The sequence below is a fragment of the Oncorhynchus mykiss genome, chromosome 13 (genome assembly GCF_013265735.2).
Source record: "Oncorhynchus mykiss isolate Arlee chromosome 13, USDA_OmykA_1.1, whole genome shotgun sequence".
NCBI classification, from domain to species: domain Eukaryota; kingdom Metazoa; phylum Chordata; class Actinopteri; order Salmoniformes; family Salmonidae; genus Oncorhynchus; species Oncorhynchus mykiss.
The window spans coordinates 43,464,614-43,482,484 of record NC_048577.1 but is presented as its reverse complement, the minus strand read 5'-3'; the positions used below and the strand labels follow the sequence as shown (position 1 = coordinate 43,482,484).

Genomic DNA, 17,871 nt, shown 5'->3' with positions numbered 1-17,871 from the left:
TTGGCTGGCCCTCGCTTCATACTCATCGCCAAACCCACTGGCTCCATGTCATCTACAAGACCCTGCTAGGTAAAGTCCCCCCTTATCTCAGCTCACTGGTCACCATAGCATCACCCACCTGTAGCACGCGCTCCAGCAGGTATATCTCTAGGGTCACCCCCAAAACCAATTCTTTCTTTGGCCGCCTCTCCTTCCAGTTCTCTGCTGCCAATGACTGGAACGAACTACAAAAATCTCTGAAACTGGAAACACTTATCTCCCTCACTAGCTTTAAGCACCAACTGTCAGAGCAGCTCACAGATTACTGCACCTGTACATAGCCCACCTATAATTTAGCCCAAACAACTACCTCTTTCCCTACTGTATTTATGTTATTTATTTTGCTCCTTTGCACCCCATTATTTTTATTTCTACTTTTCACATTCTTCCACTGCAAATCTACCATTCCAGTGTTTTACTTGCTATATTGTATTTACTTTGACACCATGGCCTTTTTTTGCCTTTACCTCCCTTATCTCACCTCATTTGCTCACATCGTATATAGACTTGTTTATACTGTATTATTGACTGTATGTTTGTTTTACTCCATGTGTAACTCTGTGTTGTTGTATGTGTCGAACTGCTTTGCTTTGCTTTATCTTGGCCAGGTCGCAATTGTAAATGAGAACTTGTTCTCAACTTGCCTACCTGGTTAAATAAAGGTGAAATCAAAAATAAATAAAATAAATAGACAGGTGTGTTCCGTTCCAAACCTTGTATAATCATGTACAAGTATTTCTGTTTTTTATTTTGTATAAATTTGCTACAATGTCTAAAAACCTGTCTTCACTTTGTCATTGTGGGGTATTGTGTGTAGATTGATGATTTTTTATATCCATTTTGAATAAGGCTGTAACATAACAACATGTGGAAAAAGTCAAGGGGTGTGAATACGATCTGAATGCACTGTATAAGAGGCAATCTCTATCATTCATTCATGTTGGGTAAAAAGAGGAAAAAGTTAATATTACAACAATATTGTGTGTCTGTGCACAGTCTATCTACGTACTCCCTCAGGGTTTTAATGTAACCACAAATACAATGAAGTAATGGAACAATGAATGGCAATGTAACATAGACCATACATCACATATCAGTTTGGAGACAGTCTTGACCCACAACTACTGTGGGAAAGACTAAGAGGACATCAATGTGTTGTACAAGAAATATAGAAGAAAAACAATATTTTTCTATAATGGATATGTTTATTGGTCTTTTACAACAACAACAAAAAAAGTCTAGAAATACAAGAAATAAAAGGAGATAATGAATACCTGGTCGTCAACAGCCAGTCCACTAATAATAACAACCTTCAGGATGTTAAAGCTTTGAACCCAATGAAATTCTACTTTCTGCCTGGCAGACAGAAGGCTCCATAAATCATTCTGTTATAACACTGGTTCACACCAACACGATGGGAGAGGTGCTTATGGTATAATATGACACTAAAGCTATGAAACTGGTTCAAACACTATACACTTTTTTCCCCCTCATGTCTTTATTGAGAAGTGTCTTTCAAAGGAAACAGATAAACCTTTTTTCCCCCAATTTGTTCTGGCTTAAAATAATAATAAAGGCCTCAAATATGTAATTAGTCATTTACAAAATGGTCATTTATGTTTAACATTTAATAATCAAGGCATCAACAAGTGTGCATATTCAAATTGAATGATTGCTCTACCCTGAACCACTGAATTAAAACCAACGCTCTAACACTCAATAAAACTTCAATAAAACATGAATTACCCTTCTGTAAATCATGCTAATATTATTCAGCCATTTGAAATGCATTGAAATGAAGGTGACACGAGATGTCAAAGAGACCTTTTTGAGTTAAGTATTTTGTACATGGTACAGAAAACATAACTGAATAGCCAGAATTATACATAGCAATATTATAGTATGTCAAGCACACATTTGGGCTGTCTTTCTAAAAAAAAGGGCCTTTGCTCCAAGTCTGACAAACCTAATTCCACACATTATCGTACACCACTTAAAGTAGATTGATATGTCAAATATAAAATGGTGGGTTATTGGACAAGGTTATATTGGTCAAGTTAACAGGGTCTTTTGCTGGTCATATATATAGGGGGAATGCTGAGGCAACATGGCGTGGTACAATCTAATTCACTACAAACCTGCTACCAAAGAGTTAGTCACATAGTTATTTTTATACTAAACTAAGTGGATTGTAGTATCTCTATGACAGTGGTGGTTTTGATGAAAAAAATTTGGTGTGATCGTCATTTAGGCTACCATTTAAAAATAATTCCCTCGCTTATGCTGTGCTTTGTTTTACATATCCTGGTCCAATACTGTACAATCATGAAAGACACATGTTTTTACCGACTTGTGTGCAGTCGTCCACCTGTGTGCCAGTAAACCAGCTGAAATGACAGTGGTTAATTCTAGCTAGAGGGCTGTTTGATTCTAATGGCTGTTCCAGGGAAGTAGCTTAACATAATTATGGTAAACTCCTGCTACTTGTTTTCGAGTGCCTATGCACACTCAGACGCCTATGCAATTTAAATGCACTATTATTTGCAATTGATGTTAAAAACGAATCCAAGGCATGATGTGCGGTATATTCATATGGAGGAGGTGATGGATTTGCTTGGCCCTGCAGCTTGCCATAGAGGGGTAAGGCAGAGTAGTGGGGTCCACTGCTGGTGTCTGGGGTTAGGAGGACAGGGGTAAGGTTTGGGCTGTAGGGAGCGCGTCTACTCTGGTTGGGGAGCTGCTGGCGTCTCGTTGGCATTGGCGTCCGTGGTTTTGTTTTCCACCTCATCGTCGGATAGGAGGTCGAGCGATGTTCCCTCCACCTGCAGCTGACGCCTGCCCGAGCGGCTGGAGGAGAAACTGATGGGGCCTCCACGCCTGCAGGGGACAGAGGGGGCCAGGAGAGGTATTAGTAACGAGGACCATCAATTTGGCCAATATACACAACTGTTTGTGTGTGTGTGGGGGGGGGGCTCTAAATACCTGAGGCGGCTCTTGAGTGTGTTGACCTCACGGCTGAGACCTTCGCTGCTCTCAGTGGCATCGTCCAGCTCCCTCTGCAGCTTCCTGCGGTAGGCGTTGGCACGTGTGGCCTCCTCCTCAGCCTCCTCAAGCTGCCTCTTCAGCTGCTTCATACGAGAGTTGGCCTTCTCCATCTGACCCAGCCAGGAGTCACAACAGACATTAACAATGATGAACAGTCAATACTAATACTTACAATACTCAGCATTCCTATGGTCCAGTGGTTACTGGAATTAACCTACTGTTGGAAAGACTCCAATCCTAAATCTTCACACCTATCCAATCCTGTCCCACCTTTACAAGTTGTACTGAATTGGATAGAAATCCTTCTTTAGTTGTGGAACACCTTAAAAATGCACTATGCAGAATTCACCTAATTTCTGTTTGTGTCAAAATAAGCAGTCATTGTGTAGAGAATCCATAACCAAAAATCTATATATTTTCAGCTGTTGTACAAAACCGAAAGTAAAAGACGCAAAAACTAAACATAAGAATGGAAAGCATAGAAAGGGAGCACTTAGAACAGATCTATCGCTTCTTAGACTTGTTTTCAATGATAATTAAATATCTATTCCTCAAATTTCTATGTTAATTTGGTTAAGTCTCCCAAAAAGTTAATATCTTTAATATCTGGGACGTCCAAACTTCCGTGACAAGCTCCTCACCTGTTCCTTGTACTGGTCGGAATGGCGGCGCTCGTCCTCCACCTGCATGCACACCTCCTTCAGCTTCTTCTCTGTCCTTCTCACAAGCTTATTGGCCGCTGCTCGCTCCCTGATAGGAGGACAGAGGAATGAGGTCATAGGACAGTTAGAGCACCACAGGAACCGCACTGTAACAAAGGCTGTCAGTCATAGATCTTCAAGTACATCTCTTAAGATTGCTTTTGACTCATTACATTGATCACTTTAACATTTAGATCACATTCAAGAACCTCTCTTCCAACGGGCTGAGCTTGTTCTAAGGCCCTCATGAACTCCTCCTGATACTTGGTCTCCTATTTCACCTTGTCTAATAAGGTATGGAGTTGTTATAAGAGAGTTGCTGTGTTTCTCACTTAGCCTCCTGCTCCAGCTGCTCCTCCAGCTGCAGTATCTTGGCCTCCAGGGCGCTGATGGAGGCCTTGAACCGGCTCTTCACGGAGCCCTCCAGCTCGCCCAGCTTGGCCCGCAAGTCCTTGTTCTGCCTCTCCAGCTGCTGGCGCGCATTCTCACTCTTCTGGGCCATGCTGCGCTCTGCCACAAGCTCTAGGGTCAGGGTGTCCACCTGGGGGAGGAGAGGGGGAAGAGAGAGGTGGAGAGAGGAAAACAGGGAATGAAGGAGAGAGGGGAAAGTGAGAGAGAGATGAGAGTACTTTTTATGGTAGGGCTGAATAATGGATTGTTCCCTAAAAGTCAGAGGAACAAGGGTAGTATGATTACAATGATCAAGTCTGCAACCTGAAAAGGTTTCCTCCTGGCTCATACCTGCATGGTGGTCTTGCGGAAGCGGTCGTTAAGCAGCTCCATGTTGCCCTGTTCCTCCTCTAGTTCCTCCTCCAGCTGAGCAATGCGAGCCTCCAGCCTCCTTTTCTCATCCATCAAGGCAGACTTGCCCGAGGTGCTGTTGGAGATCTCGTCCGCTAACTCATCCCGTTCCTGCTCTGCGTGGCGCCGCGCCCTCTCTGACGCCGCCAGGTCCTACAGGGCAGAGGTCACACAGAGGTCAAACACAGGTCACCATTTCTCACAGTAAGACGAGCCAGTCTAGACTACAGGAAACAGAAGACCAAAACACAGAGTTATGACAGGAGCAATACTACAGCCCACTGTACCTCATGCAGCTGGAGAACCTCGGCCTCCAGGCTCTTCAGCTTCTTCTCGTTCTCCTTGGATTGGGAGAATATCTCATCCCGAGAGGCCCGGGCGTCCTCCAACTCCCTCTGGTAGTCTTTCATCTGGGACTGAGGGAGAAAGTGGAGATATATTTTGGTCAATAATGGGATATATATATATATATATATATATACACATACATATATATATATACACACACACACATACAATTTGTTTTTACATTTATTTTTATTTGTCTCGTCTGTTCTACAGATAGTGTGAGTTTATTACCTGCAATTTGCGTAGCTGCTTGATGGCTTCGTCACGGGCCTTGTTGGCGCCCTCTATCTGTCCCACCATGTCCATCAGGTCCATCTCCAGCTTCTTCTTAGCAGCCAGGGCCAGAGCTCTCTGCTTCCGCTCATCCTCCAGCTCTGCCTCCATCTCACGCACCTGAGGAGACCAGGACAGACCAGGTCAGAGGAGGGGAAGGTGTACATTCTCTGAGAGTATGACAACATATTGTTCCTGGAATTTTTTCACACAATTCTTGTTTGTATGGAAGTGATATGTCCTCTATGCACCTGTTTGACAAGCGCCCTTTTCTTCTCGTCGTTCTGGTCGTCTCGCCCTGCCAGGTCTCTCTCGTACTGGGCCTTCATGGCCTGCATGTTGACCTCCAGACGCAGCTTGGCGTCCTCCGTGGCCTGCAGCTCGTCCTCCAGCTCCTCCAGCTGAGTCCTCATCTCCTCCAGCTGCTGATCCAGAGTCCTCTTGGACTTCTCCAACTCATGGACCTGGACGATGGTAGAGAAGATACTTTGAGGTGATGCTATTTGGAATGAACTGGCTTTTATAGTTTAAGTTTAACCTAGTTTATTTCTGTAGGATGCAGAACAGTCCATCTGAAAACAACAGATGCAAACCATTCTGCCCTCAGCTGAACAAAACACCAGTATTCAGTGCAACACTCACGTTCTTGCCCACGTCGTCCTTGGAGCTCATCAGGTCCTCCATCTCACTCCTCAGCTGCTTGTTGAGTCTCTCAAACTCCTCCTTGGCCTCCAGAGCCTCCTCCAGAGCCCGGGCCAGAGACAGGGACTTGGTCTCCTTCTCCCTGGCTTCTGCCTCAGCCCTGTCCTTCTCCTCAGCATAGCGTGCAGAGATGTTCTTCTCCTCAGCCAGCAGCTACAACACAGGGTAAAAACTGACTTACAGAGGGAAATGTCCACCATCTATCTACACAATGTCATTCCATACTGTGCTCTAAGACCAAGCCAATTTAGCTACCATTATGGATGGCTTAGAGTGATCAGTCAAACCTGGTCAAACTTCTTCTGCTTCTTCTCCAGGTTGGAGACGATGGTTCTCTGGTGGTCCAGATCCACCATGAGGTCGTCCAGCTCCTGCTGCAGGCGGGTCTTGGTCTTCTCCATCTTCTCAAAGGCGATGCCCTTCTCCTCCAGCCTCAGGGTGGCCAGCTCCATGTCCTTCTGCAGCTTCCTCTTCACTTCCTCCAGACCCTCCACCATCCCCACGTCATCCTCCAGCTTCTTCTTGGTGTCAACCAGCTACACATACATAAAGTTTATAATGATAGGATGCTCACTGAAGGATGGCTACAGTAGGTGGTAGATTGTTATGGTGATAACATCTGTATTGCAATTAATGTGTAATATTATTTGAATAGATACAATTAAGCTGTAAGGCGCTGTATTGACCTGGGCCTGCAGTGTGCACAGCTGTTTCTCCAGGTTTCTGCGCGCCACCTCGTCCTCCTCCTGCTGCTCCTGCAGGGTGCTCTTCTCCTCCTCCAGCTGGCGGATACGACTGCTCATGTTCAGCTTCTGACGCGTCTCTTCCTGGAGAAGCTCCTACACACACAGACAGAGAGAGACACAGAATGCCACCTCCTCTTAATGTAAAATGCCCAATACAACCACTTTTATATCAAATAATTTCTAGGTAACAATGAAGTACTTTATTGTAATAGATTTCCATTAAAATGGGCAAAGATAGCTTTTAGCAAAACACAATTTTTCAAGCAACAATTTCACTGGGACTGTCTGGGAGTGGGGAGTGGGAAACTGAAAACTAGCTGCTATTGGCAGATAGGTTTGGATCTCCCTTTGTTATTGGTCTATTAATCAGTTTACATGGCAATGTCACCATGGAAAGCCGAAGCTCCTACGCATGCAAACCTGCTGATTAGAAGGACTTGCTGGTTGAAAATACAATTTATGCAACTACCAGGAAATAACACTGATCAAATTTGTTCAGTGTTAGTTTCATTAGTTGTTGTACAATATGATATAAAAGACAGGAAAACAAGATTTTGTCTGCACTGGGCCTTTAAGATAAACATGATGTATTCCTCTCCGTTGAGAGGTTGTCCAGTCTAGCTCACCTGTGTGTCCTGCAAAGTGCTCTCCAGGACAGCGGTGTCTTTAACCAGCTTGATTCCCTTCCTCTCTGCATCTTCCAGCAGAGCAGACACACTGTCCAGCTCCGTCTGCACACACAGCAAACAGCCCAGTTGAGAGACCATCACCAGCAGAGGTTAACGTGTGTGTGTGCTGCAAATGGCCCTCTCTCACCTGTAGTTTGAGGGAGCGGTCGGCCAGCTCTCCCTTGCCCTTCTCTCCCTCTGTGACCCGGGCCATGAACTCCTGGAGCTGGGCCTCCAGCTTCTTCTTCTTGTGTTCTGACTCCGTCTTGGCCTGCTGCAGCCCCTTTACCTCACTGACCAGCTCCTTGTTGGCACTCTCTGTGCTCTGCTTGTTCTTCTCCAGGTTGACCTTGAACTGGACACAGACCAAGAGATATTACAATAGGAATCATGCTCAGACAACACATAACATTTAAAACAGAGGAAGTACTACCTCAACCATGTGAAACATTTTCTCTGACTAAACATGACCATGGGGTTGTTGTGAAGCCACCCACCCTTTTGGCCTGCTCTAGCTGCTCAGACAGCTCCTCCAGGGCTGTGGAGTGTCTCTGTCTCATCTCCTGGATCTGGGCCTCGTGGTTCTTGGTCTCTTCGTCGATGGCCTTCTTCAGCTCCGTCACCTCCTGCTCACGCTTGGTCCTGAGCTCCTGCTGGGCTGCGGTGGTGTCCAGGGTGTCCTCCAGCTCAGTCTTTAAGGCCTCCAGTTCCTCACTCAGATCTCTCTTGAGCTTCTCAGCCTTGTTCCTAGAGACCTTCTCTGATTCCAGGTCTTCCTGCAGCTCTGCCAACTGGGCCTGTAGCTCCCGTACCTGCTTCAGGGCGTTGTTCTTCTGGGTCACCTCCTCGTCTCCCCTGACACACACATTTTAAATTCTTTATTAGGATGCAAAATACAACATTGTCGTACAAGTACAAAGGACCCCAAATAGTCAGGCCTATGGTTGGAGAGTTGAACTAAGTTACTATGCATGTATTTTCCACTGGGTGGCAGTATCAGACAATATATCCTGAAATAAACACAGTTACCTTGTTTCTGTCACTACCATTGAGTATGTGAGTTGGTCCTGAAAGAGCAGAGTGTTTTTAATGGCCAGTGTTCAACACAGACTAGACGTGGGGCCAACATTTACACATTCCAACCCAGTGAGATCTGCTGAATAAATAGCTGCTGGGTGGTCTGGTCAGCACTGTTTTCATGACAAGAGGGCATAAAAATGGTAAATGCTCATAGGGTTTTAATAGTCAGATTACAAGATTACCGGTGCAAGTCTGGCCAACTGTAGACCTACCATTGTTAAATATGGCATATAAAAAGACAGGTGTTGAGACAATTAAAATAGGAGGACATTTGATGACGGCGCTACACAGCTATGTGATAATTACTTCAGTCAGAGAATCAGACTTCCTCGCAGTCAAACACCTTCCAATTGCAAAAGACAGCTGAACTACATCTCCAGGTGGCTTCCATCCAGCTTTGGCCCTGTCTGTCAATCTGTCAGTCTGTCAGTCTGTCACCTGGCCTGTATAGCCTGCAGCTCCTCCTCCTTCTTGGCCAGCTGCACCCTGAGCTCCTCTATCTGGGCCTGCAGCTCAGCTATCTGGTCCTGCAGGTCTGTGGTCTCTCCATCCAGCTTCCTCTTGGCCTTCTCCAGCTCCTGACGAGTCTTCTCCTCCTTCTTCAAACGCTCTGAGGGGAGAAGGGAAGGAGACCGATGGTGTTAAAGTGTCTGGACTCACTACCTATAACAAGTGAGACCTTGTAGGTAAGAGGACACCTACCTTCCAGGTCCACCATCATCACCTCCTGCTTGTTCTTTGTCTTGCCCAGGTTCTTGGCCTTCTCCTCCTCCTCAGTCAGCTGGGACATCATCTCATTGACACGGTCATCCAGGAGCTTCTTCTCCTGAAGGGGAAAAGAGGAGTCCGGTTGTTTATAATGATAGTAAAGTCCAGCAGCATAATGTTAGTAAGGTCCAATATTTCTCAACCCTAGACTGCCTTTCATCTCCACTCACCTTCAGGAACTTGGAGTTCTGGTCCTCCAGGAGCAAGATGTCCTCCTCAAATTTCTTCATCTTGGCCTCGGCTGTCACCTTCTCCAGCTGCAGCTTCTGCCTGGCAGCCTCCTCCTCATCCAACTGCTCCTCCAGGTCCTGGAAGAAATAAAATCACAGCATTTATTAAGAAGGTAACTGGTAGAAATGCTTTGGGTCCACAGAAAATGTATTTTCTGTCATAAAACACGTGCAACCACTTCCATGTTCAATCTTCTCAAGCTTCCACTCTGCAGCCTCCATGTCTCATCAGTACCTGGATGTGAGACTGCATCTTCTTCTTCTCACTTTGCAGGCCCTGGGTCCTCTCCTCCTCCTCTTCCACTCTAGACTCCAGGTCATGAAGGATCTCCTCCAGCTCCTGCTTCTTAGCGGCCAGACGGGCTCTCATCTCCTCAGCCTCGGCAAACAGCTCCGTCTCAGCCTGCAGCTGCTCCGCTAGGATGTTCTTCTCCTCAATCAGCTACACAATGCAAACATGGGCATAATGGACTGAACGGTACAATGCGGAATTGAAATTCATAAAGGGATGATCCTTAGGGTCTCCCTTCTACCTGAAACCTTTTTGGTTTCAGGTAGAACCCTTTTTGGTTTCAGGTAGAACCCTTTTTGGTTTCAGGTAGAACCCTTTTTTGTTTCAGGTAGAACCCTTTTTGGTTTCAGGTAGAACCCTTTTTGGTTTCAGGTAGAACCCTCTGTGGAAAGGGTTCTACATGGAACCAAAAAGGGTTATTCAAAGGGTTCTCCTATGGGAACAGCCAAATAACAATTTCACGTTCTAGATAGAAAACAAGGTGCTAAGAGTGTAGTCTACTATAGTTGGTGTGGACTGGACACTGACCTGTGAGTGCTTTCTCTCCATTTCCACCAGTTCTCCCTCCACCTTGGTCTGCTTCTCCTTCACCTTGACAAGCTCATCGTCCTTGGCCTGCATCTCCTCCTCCTGCCTGGTCACCTGCAGCAGGGGCTTTACCTGGGGGACAGAACAGACCTGGGGTCAGCCACTGTTCAAACGTAGATGACTAGGAGCCTTATCATATAGCTATATAGAGAGACGTGACAATGCTGGTGTTACAAAGACAGATTAGCCATATACAGTAGATATAGTGTACTGTAATGGAGACATGCCCACCTTGGTAAAGAGTCTCCACCACTGCCAATGCTTCAGCTTCAGGTAGGCAGAACAGTTCCTCTGAAGCACCTTCAGACAATTCAGTTGCTGCTGCTTCTTAACAAACGCCCTGTCAGGTGAGAGAGGGGAGGCGTGGTCAGACATACTGACCAAGAAGGTCAAAGGAAACATATATCTGTGGCATCTTTCTGTCCTAAGAAGTGTTGTAGTGGTCACGAAAGGAAGGAATTGAGGAAAGGTAAGGCCATTACATATAGAGAACTCACTTGCGGGCCAGGTATCCCCGGCAGACAGACTGGAAGTAGATGATGATGTCTGTGATCTTCAGGTCTCTCTCCTCCTCCAGGTGAGCCAGCACTCCAGCCCTGAAGAAGATCTTACTCTGACCAATCCTGAACAGATTAGGATCCAACTCCAAGGCTCGGATCTGGAGTGAAAATGGGTCATAGATTTAAATCCAGGGAAGGAAGGCCAAATCATAATAAACAGTGTCATTTAAGCGATGCCCTATAAATACTAAGGAAAAATCATGTCATGGGTGTTTATGAAGTCGATATACATTTAACATGCTTACCGTGCTCTAGCTTGTAAAAGGACAAAGAGCCTCTCCCAAGTATTCAATGTGCTAAACACAGTAAAATAGTGACACACAAATCCTCACCATTCTCTCACAGGCTTGCTTGCCATCCATGAAGCCCTTGGGGATGGCGTTGGGGGTGAGGATCTCATACCTGGCAACAGAGTGGACATGAATGTGTAAAGGCCCTGGGTCATTACACCACACCTCCATGTTGACTAGGACCAGGGTGTGAGGAGAGACGTGAGAGGCCTCGGATCTTACAGAAGCCTCACTGTTCAGAAATAGAACAGCTCCATGAGATAATCAAAGCACAACACCCAGGGCAATGGGAAACCAATGCCACTAGACACTGTATAATCTCTCTCTCTAAAGTAAACACAGGAGCTTATCAATTGGGTTGAAATACATAAATAGGCTGTATGAGGTATGAGGTGTGTGTATGAGGTGCGTGTATGAGGTGCGTGTAGAATGAATACAGTACCTCTGTCTGAACTCCTGGAAGACGATACGGTTGGGGAAGCCCTGTCTGCAGATACGGATCCCCTCCAGAACACCATTACACCTCAGCTGGTCCAGAACCAGGTGGGGGTCTAGCTTACCAGCCTGTAGGGAGGGAGGGGCATTGAAGTGAGAGGTCAGGGAGAGATACAGTACAGTACCAAACTTCATGCAAAGAAGATTATTCTAAACTAATAGCAATTAAAATGCTGTTACTGTTCATTCAGCTTTTAAAATTTCATCCAGAAAATATTTTATAGGGAAACAATGTTACTTCAAATATATTTGTGTAATATTATGCAAAATGCCATTCTACAATTAGGATTGCATAGGGACTAGACTAACTACTTGAACACATTCACACCAAAAAAACAGTGTTTATATCCTCTTCTCCATCCATACCATCCATTTATGACAGTCATTTGTGGTTGCGCTGCAGAAACAAGCGTGTCTAGTCTAAATCCCCTGGAATACATTAGGGAACACTTAACAAGCCCACATAGCCCATAACTCTCCACTCTGCTATTGTTTCATTTCCAGCCTTCCATCTGAGCTGTTGTTTATGGAGGCAGAGGGCCCACTGAGGCCTGGTAGCAGAGTGTGTCTCCAGGGGTTCTGGTGGGTGGTGGAGGGGCTGTAGTCTGGGCTACAGTGGTTCTCGTGGGTGGAGGAGGGGCTGTAGTCTGGGCTACAGTGGTTCTGGTGGGTGGTGGAGGGTCTGTAGTCTGGGCTACAGTGGTTCTGGTGTGTGGTGGAGGGGCTGTAGTCTGGGCTACAGTGGTTCTCGTGGGTGGAGGAGGGGCTGTAGTCTGGGCTACAGTGGTTCTGGTGTGTGGTGGAGGGGCTGTAGTCTGGGCTACAGTGGTTCTGGTGTGTGGTGGAGGGGCTGTAGTCTGGGCTACAGTGGTTCTGGTGTGTGGTGGAGGGGCTGTAGTCTGGGCTACAGTGGTTCTGGTGGGTGGTGGAGGGTCTGTAGTCTGGGCTACAGTGGTTCTGGTGTGTGGTGGAGGGGCTGTAGTCTGGGCTACAGTGGTTCTCGTGGGTGGAGGAGGGGCTGTAGTCTGGGCTACAGTGGTTCTGGTGTGTGGTGGAGGGGCTGTAGTCTGGGCTACAGTGGTTCTGGTGGATGGTGGAGGGGCTGTAGTCTGGGCTACAGTGGTTCTGGTGGATGGTTGTGGAGGGGCTGTAGTCTGGGTTACAGGGTTTCTGATGGCTGGTTGTGGAGGGGCTGTAGTCTGGGTTACAGTGGTTCTGGTGGGTGGTGGAGGGGCTGTAGTCTGGGCTACAGTGGTTCTGGTGGGTGGTGGAGGGGCTGTAGTCTGGGCTACAGTGGTTCTGGTGGGTGGTGGAGGGGCTGTAGTCTGGGATACAGTGGTTCTGGTGGATGGTGGAGGGGCTGTAGTCTGGGCTACAGTGGTTCTGGTGGGTGGTGGAGGGGCTGTAGTCTGGGCTACAGTGGTTCTGGTGGGTGGTTGTGGAGGGGTTGTAGTCTGGGCTACAGTGGTTCTGGTGGGTGGTGGAGGGGCTGTAGTCTGGGCTACAGTGGTTCTGGTGGGTGGTTGTGGAGGGGTTGTAGTCTGGGCTACAGTGGTTCTGGTGGGTGGTTGTGGAGGGGCTGTAGTCTGGGCTACAGTGGTTCTGGTGGGTGGTGGAGGGGCTGTAGTCTGGGCTACAGTGGTTCTGGTGGATGGTTGTGGAGGGGTTGTAGTCTGGGCTACAGTGGTTCTGGTGGGTGGTTGTGGAGGGGCTGTAGTCTGGGCTACAGTGGTTCTGGTGTGTGGTGGAGGGGCTGTAGTCTGGGCTACAGTGGTTCTGGTGGGTAGTGTGGTGGCTGTAGTCTGGGCTACAGTGGTTCTGGTGTGTGGAGGAGGGGCTGTAGTCTGGGCTACAGTGGTTCTGGTGGGTAGTGTGGTGGCTGTAGTCTGGGCTACAGTGGTTCTGGTGTGTGGTGGAGGGGCTGTAGTCTGGGCTACAGTGGTTCTGGTGGGTAGTGTGGTGGCTGTAGTCTGGGCTACAGTGGTTCTGGTGGGTAGTGTGGTGGCTGTAGTCTGGGCTACAGTGGTTCTGGTGGGTGGTGGAGGGGCTGTAGTCTGGGCTACAGTGGTTCTGGTGTGTGGTGGAGGGGCTGTAGTCTGGGCTACAGTGGTTCTGGTGGGTAGTGTGGTGGCTGTAGTCTGGGCTACAGTGGTTCTGGTGGGTGGTGGAGGGGCTGTAGTCTGGGCTACAGTGGTTCTGGTGGATGGTGGAGGGGTTGTAGTCTGGGCTACAGTGGTTCTGGTGGGTGGTGGAGGGGCTGTAGTCTGGGCTACAGTGGTTCTGGTGGGTGGTGGAGGGTCTGTAGTCTGGGCTACAGTGGTTCTGGTGGGTGGTGGAGGGGCTGTAGTCTGGGCTACAGGGGTTCTGGTGGATGGTGGAGGGGTTGTAGTCTGGGCTACAGTGGTTCTGGTGGGTGGTTGTGGAGGGGCTGTAGTCTGGGCTACAGTGGTTCTGGTGGATGGTGGAGGGTCTGTAGTCTGGGCTACAGGGGTTCTGGTGGATGGTGGAGGGGTTGTAGTCTGGGCTACAGTGGTTCTGGTGGGTGGTGGAGGGGCTGTAGTCGGGGCTACAGAGGTTCTGGTGGATGGGTTGTAGTCTGGGCTACAGTGGTTCTGGTGGATGGTGGAGGGTCTGTAGTCTGGGCTACAGTGGTTCTGGTGGGTGGTGTGGGGGCTGTAGTCTGGGCTACAGTGGTTCTGGTGGGTGGTGTGGGGTCTGTAGTCTGGGCTACAGTGGTTCTGGTGGGTGGTGTGGGGTCTGTAGTCTGGGCTACAGGGGTTCTGGTGGATGGTGGAGGGGTTGTAGTCTGGGCTACAGTGGTTCTGGTGGGTGGTGGAGGGGCTGTAGTCTGGGCTACAGTGGTTCTGGTGGGTGGTTGTGGAGGGGCTGTAGTCTGGGCTACAGGGGTTCTGGTGGGTGGTTGTGGAGGGGCTGTAGTCTGGGCTACAGTGGTTCTGGTGGGTGGTTGTGGAGGGGCTGTAGTCTGGGCTACAGTGGTTCTGGTGGATGGTGGAGGGGTTGTAGTCTGGGCTACAGTGGTTCTGGTGGGTGGTGGAGGGGCTGTAGTCTGGGCTACAGTGGTTCTGGTGTGTGGTGGAGGGGCTGTAGTCTGGGTTACAGTGGTTCTGGTGTGTGGTGGAAGGGCTGTAGTCTGGGTTACAATGGGCAGAGGGGGGGAGGGACTGGTGTTCAATGAAAGGGGGAGGTTAGTGTGCTGCTCATTGCTCACCCTCTTCTCGTGGTTGGGGATGATGCAGCGGACAAAGTTGGGGTTGGTGTTCCTCAGAGTGGCCATGAGCTTGGTGAGAGACTCCTTGTAGAGCTGGCCCACCGTGCGGAACATGCCCTTCTTGGTCTTATAGGCTGCGCCGAAGGCCGTCTCGTTCATCCCTGCTACCTGGTCCAGACCCACGATACGGTCCACTGACAGAAGAAAGAGGGACAGGAGACAAGGGCAGAGTTAGATGGGTAGACGCTGGTAGAGGGGTGACTGGTGCGTGAACTAAACATATATACTGTATAATCAAGCAGCAAAGGACTAGAGGCATGACCAGGACAGATGAGGGCTTCCAAGCGTAACATGTATACAACATGACTAACAGCCAGAGTGGGTGGGATGGGCGGTTGGCCCTAGCATGACTACATGTTCATTAAAAGCAGACAAAGGAAACAAGACTGAACCAAGCTATTGCAAAACCTAATCCAACTAAACTCAAAACATGTTCATAATGCAGCTGTTTTTCCAAGAACAGCACGGCCATTTTATTTGACCTTTCCACCCCCGCCGTTACATAAACTGCAGTCAATTGGTTTTATTTGAATGTAAATAGACTAGCTAGATCAGTTGTTGTTCTTGCCATAGAATACAGAGAAAAATATCAACAATACCATCTTGTTTGCATATTCAGATAGCATCAATATATGAGGCAATGTTCTTTGCAGAGATCAAGGGGAACTGAAGGGAAGAGATGTTATTATTCAATGTGATGTGTGGCAGCTCACCTTCCTTTAGAGACCAGTTGGCTGTCTCCATTTAGGACAGACAAAACAACCTCCGGGCTAAAAAAGGCATTCCTCAGAGTATTACTAACATAGTGCCTTTGGAAAGTATTCAGACTCCTTGTCTTTACAGCCTTAATCTAAAATGTATTACAGCGTTTTTTCCCCCTCATCAATCTACACACAATACCCCATAATAACAAAGCAAACAGGTTTTTAGAAATGTTTGCTAATTTATAAAAAAAAAAAAATGAAATATGACATATACATAAGTATTCAGACCATTTACTCAGTACTTTGTTGAAGCACCTTTGGCAGCAATTACAGCATCGAGTCTTCTTGGGTATGACGCTACAAGCTTGGCACACCTGTATTTGGGGAGTTTCTCACATTCTTCTATGCAGATCCTCCCAAGCTCTGTCAGGTTGGATGGGGAGTATTGCTGCACAGCTATTTTCAGGTCTCGCCAGAGATGTTAGATTGGGTTCAAGTCCGGGCTCTGGCTGGGCCACTCAAGGACATTCAGAGACCTGTCCCGAAGCCACTCCTGCGTTGTCTTGGCTGTGTGCTAAGGGTCGTTGTCCTGTTGGAAGGTGAACCTTTGCCCCAGTCTGAAGTCCTGAGCGCTCTGGAGCAGGTTTTCATTAAGGATCTCTCTGTTCATATTTGCCTCGATCCTTCCACTGAAAAACATCCACACAGCATGATGTTGCAACCACCATGCTTCACCGTAGGGATGGTGCCAGGTTCCCTCCAGATGTGACACTTGGCATTCAGGTCAAAGAGATGAATCTTGGTTACATCAGACCAGAGAATCTTTTTTCTCATGGTCTGAGAGTCTATAGGTGGCTGTTGGCAAACTCCAAGCGGCCTGTCATGTGCCTTATACTGAGGAGTGGCTTCCGTCTCGCCACTCTACCATAAAGGCCTGATTGGTGGAGTGCTGCAGAAATGTCTCGACACAATCCTGTCTCGGAGCTCTGCGGACAATTCCTTTGGCCTCATGGCTTGGTTTTTGCTCTGACATGCACTGTCAACTGTGGGACCTTATATAGACAGGTGTGTGTACCTTTTCAAAACATGTCCAATTGAATTTACCACTGGTGGACTCCAATCAAGATAATATAAAGATAATCAATGGAAACAGGATGCATATGAGCTCAATTTCAAGTCTCTTAGCGAAGGGTCTGAAAAATGTTTTCTATTTATAATAAATATCAAAAAAACAGTTTTTGCTTTGTCATTATGGGGGATTGTGTGTAGATTGCTGAGATTTTTTTTTTTAAATGAAAAAATGTTAGAATAAGGCTTGAAGTCAAGGGGTCTGAATACTTTCCAAAGGCACTGTATAGTTAAGAAGCGATATCATTTTCAAAACAAGAACTAGATGGAAATGGAACCCCGACTGGGTGTCTCAATGTAATTAAATGACACAATCTAATGCATTTGATTTAACAAAAACATAAAAGGAGAAATACTGCTACCGAAGGATAAGTGTGAATTATCATACACTAGAGCAACACATTGGGGGATAAATTTCTTTCTGTATTCAGAGAGAATGATATGTCACAAAGAGCACAACAAAACCCAAAAGTAATATATCTTTCATTCACCAATTCCAATTATGAACACGTAATTGCCATCTCTCTTTCCATAAGGTACACAGCAGAGCTGAAATTGACCTGTTTGGTGAACGAGGGTGAACACATACAGACCGTGCTGCAATGGGCTATAAATCAGAGCTATACTACTGAATCTATATACTGTACTGAAATATCTTTCAGAAATCCTCTGTTGGGGTCAGTCAGTATTTCCCTTGGCAGGGATGCATCATGCCTCTTTGATGTGATTTTAGAGGCTTATTAGGAAACCATGGTTTCACAGTGTAGTTGGCTGTCCTTAAATATGGCATGGTAAGCTTAATTAGCATGGTAAGCTTCATTGGCATGGTAAGCTTCATTGGCATGGTAAGCTTCATTGGCATGGTAAGCTTCATTGGCATGGTAAGCTTCATTGGCATGGTAAGCTTCATTGGCATGGTAAGCTTCAGTCGCCTTATTATGAAAGAATCTGGACATATGCATACACATTCTTCATAGATGGTGCAAAGGATAAAGTCATCAGATGAAAAGGGCCCTGATCCATTTGGAGAACCAGAACCAGGCTTCTAAGCATATGGCAATGGTCAAGACTGACAACTGATTGGAACAGGAACAGAGCTGAATCATTACAACTTTTTGAATCAT

At 47.1% G+C, this 17,871-nt stretch overlaps 1 protein-coding gene across 4 annotated transcripts in view; it reads right to left on the bottom strand.

The window, feature by feature from the left end:
- LOC110486468 (myosin-10) overlaps positions 1 to 17,871 on the bottom strand; it is a 74,991-nt gene that overhangs the window by 11,611 nt on the left and 45,509 nt on the right. For 2 of the 4 annotated variants that reach the window (XM_036941158.1, XM_036941159.1), the window contains 24 exons: positions 14,856 to 15,049; positions 11,574 to 11,695; positions 11,174 to 11,243; positions 10,779 to 10,939; positions 10,513 to 10,621; positions 10,222 to 10,353; positions 9,637 to 9,843; positions 9,342 to 9,479; positions 9,106 to 9,229; positions 8,842 to 9,013; positions 7,821 to 8,178; positions 7,472 to 7,678; positions 7,282 to 7,386; positions 6,596 to 6,748; positions 6,197 to 6,445; positions 5,850 to 6,062; positions 5,459 to 5,671; positions 5,166 to 5,327; positions 4,874 to 5,002; positions 4,527 to 4,739; positions 4,118 to 4,326; positions 3,726 to 3,834; positions 3,022 to 3,194; positions 1,225 to 2,916 (listed from right to left, as the gene is read on the bottom strand). In XM_036941158.1, the coding sequence (XP_036797053.1) occupies positions 2,760 to 2,916; positions 3,022 to 3,194; positions 3,726 to 3,834; positions 4,118 to 4,326; positions 4,527 to 4,739; positions 4,874 to 5,002; positions 5,166 to 5,327; positions 5,459 to 5,671; positions 5,850 to 6,062; positions 6,197 to 6,445; positions 6,596 to 6,748; positions 7,282 to 7,386; positions 7,472 to 7,678; positions 7,821 to 8,178; positions 8,842 to 9,013; positions 9,106 to 9,229; positions 9,342 to 9,479; positions 9,637 to 9,843; positions 10,222 to 10,353; positions 10,513 to 10,621; positions 10,779 to 10,939; positions 11,174 to 11,243; positions 11,574 to 11,695; positions 14,856 to 15,049 (4,079 nt within the window). In that variant the 3' untranslated portion in view covers positions 1,225 to 2,759. Of the gene's footprint in view, positions 1 to 1,224; positions 2,917 to 3,021; positions 3,195 to 3,725; positions 3,835 to 4,117; positions 4,327 to 4,526; positions 4,740 to 4,873; positions 5,003 to 5,165; positions 5,328 to 5,458; positions 5,672 to 5,849; positions 6,063 to 6,196; positions 6,446 to 6,595; positions 6,749 to 7,281; positions 7,387 to 7,471; positions 7,679 to 7,820; positions 8,179 to 8,841; positions 9,014 to 9,105; positions 9,230 to 9,341; positions 9,480 to 9,636; positions 9,844 to 10,221; positions 10,354 to 10,512; positions 10,622 to 10,778; positions 10,940 to 11,173; positions 11,244 to 11,573; positions 11,696 to 14,855; positions 15,050 to 17,871 lie in introns of those variants that run through there. The other 2 variants (XM_036941157.1, XM_036941156.1) reach the window with 1 other exon arrangement.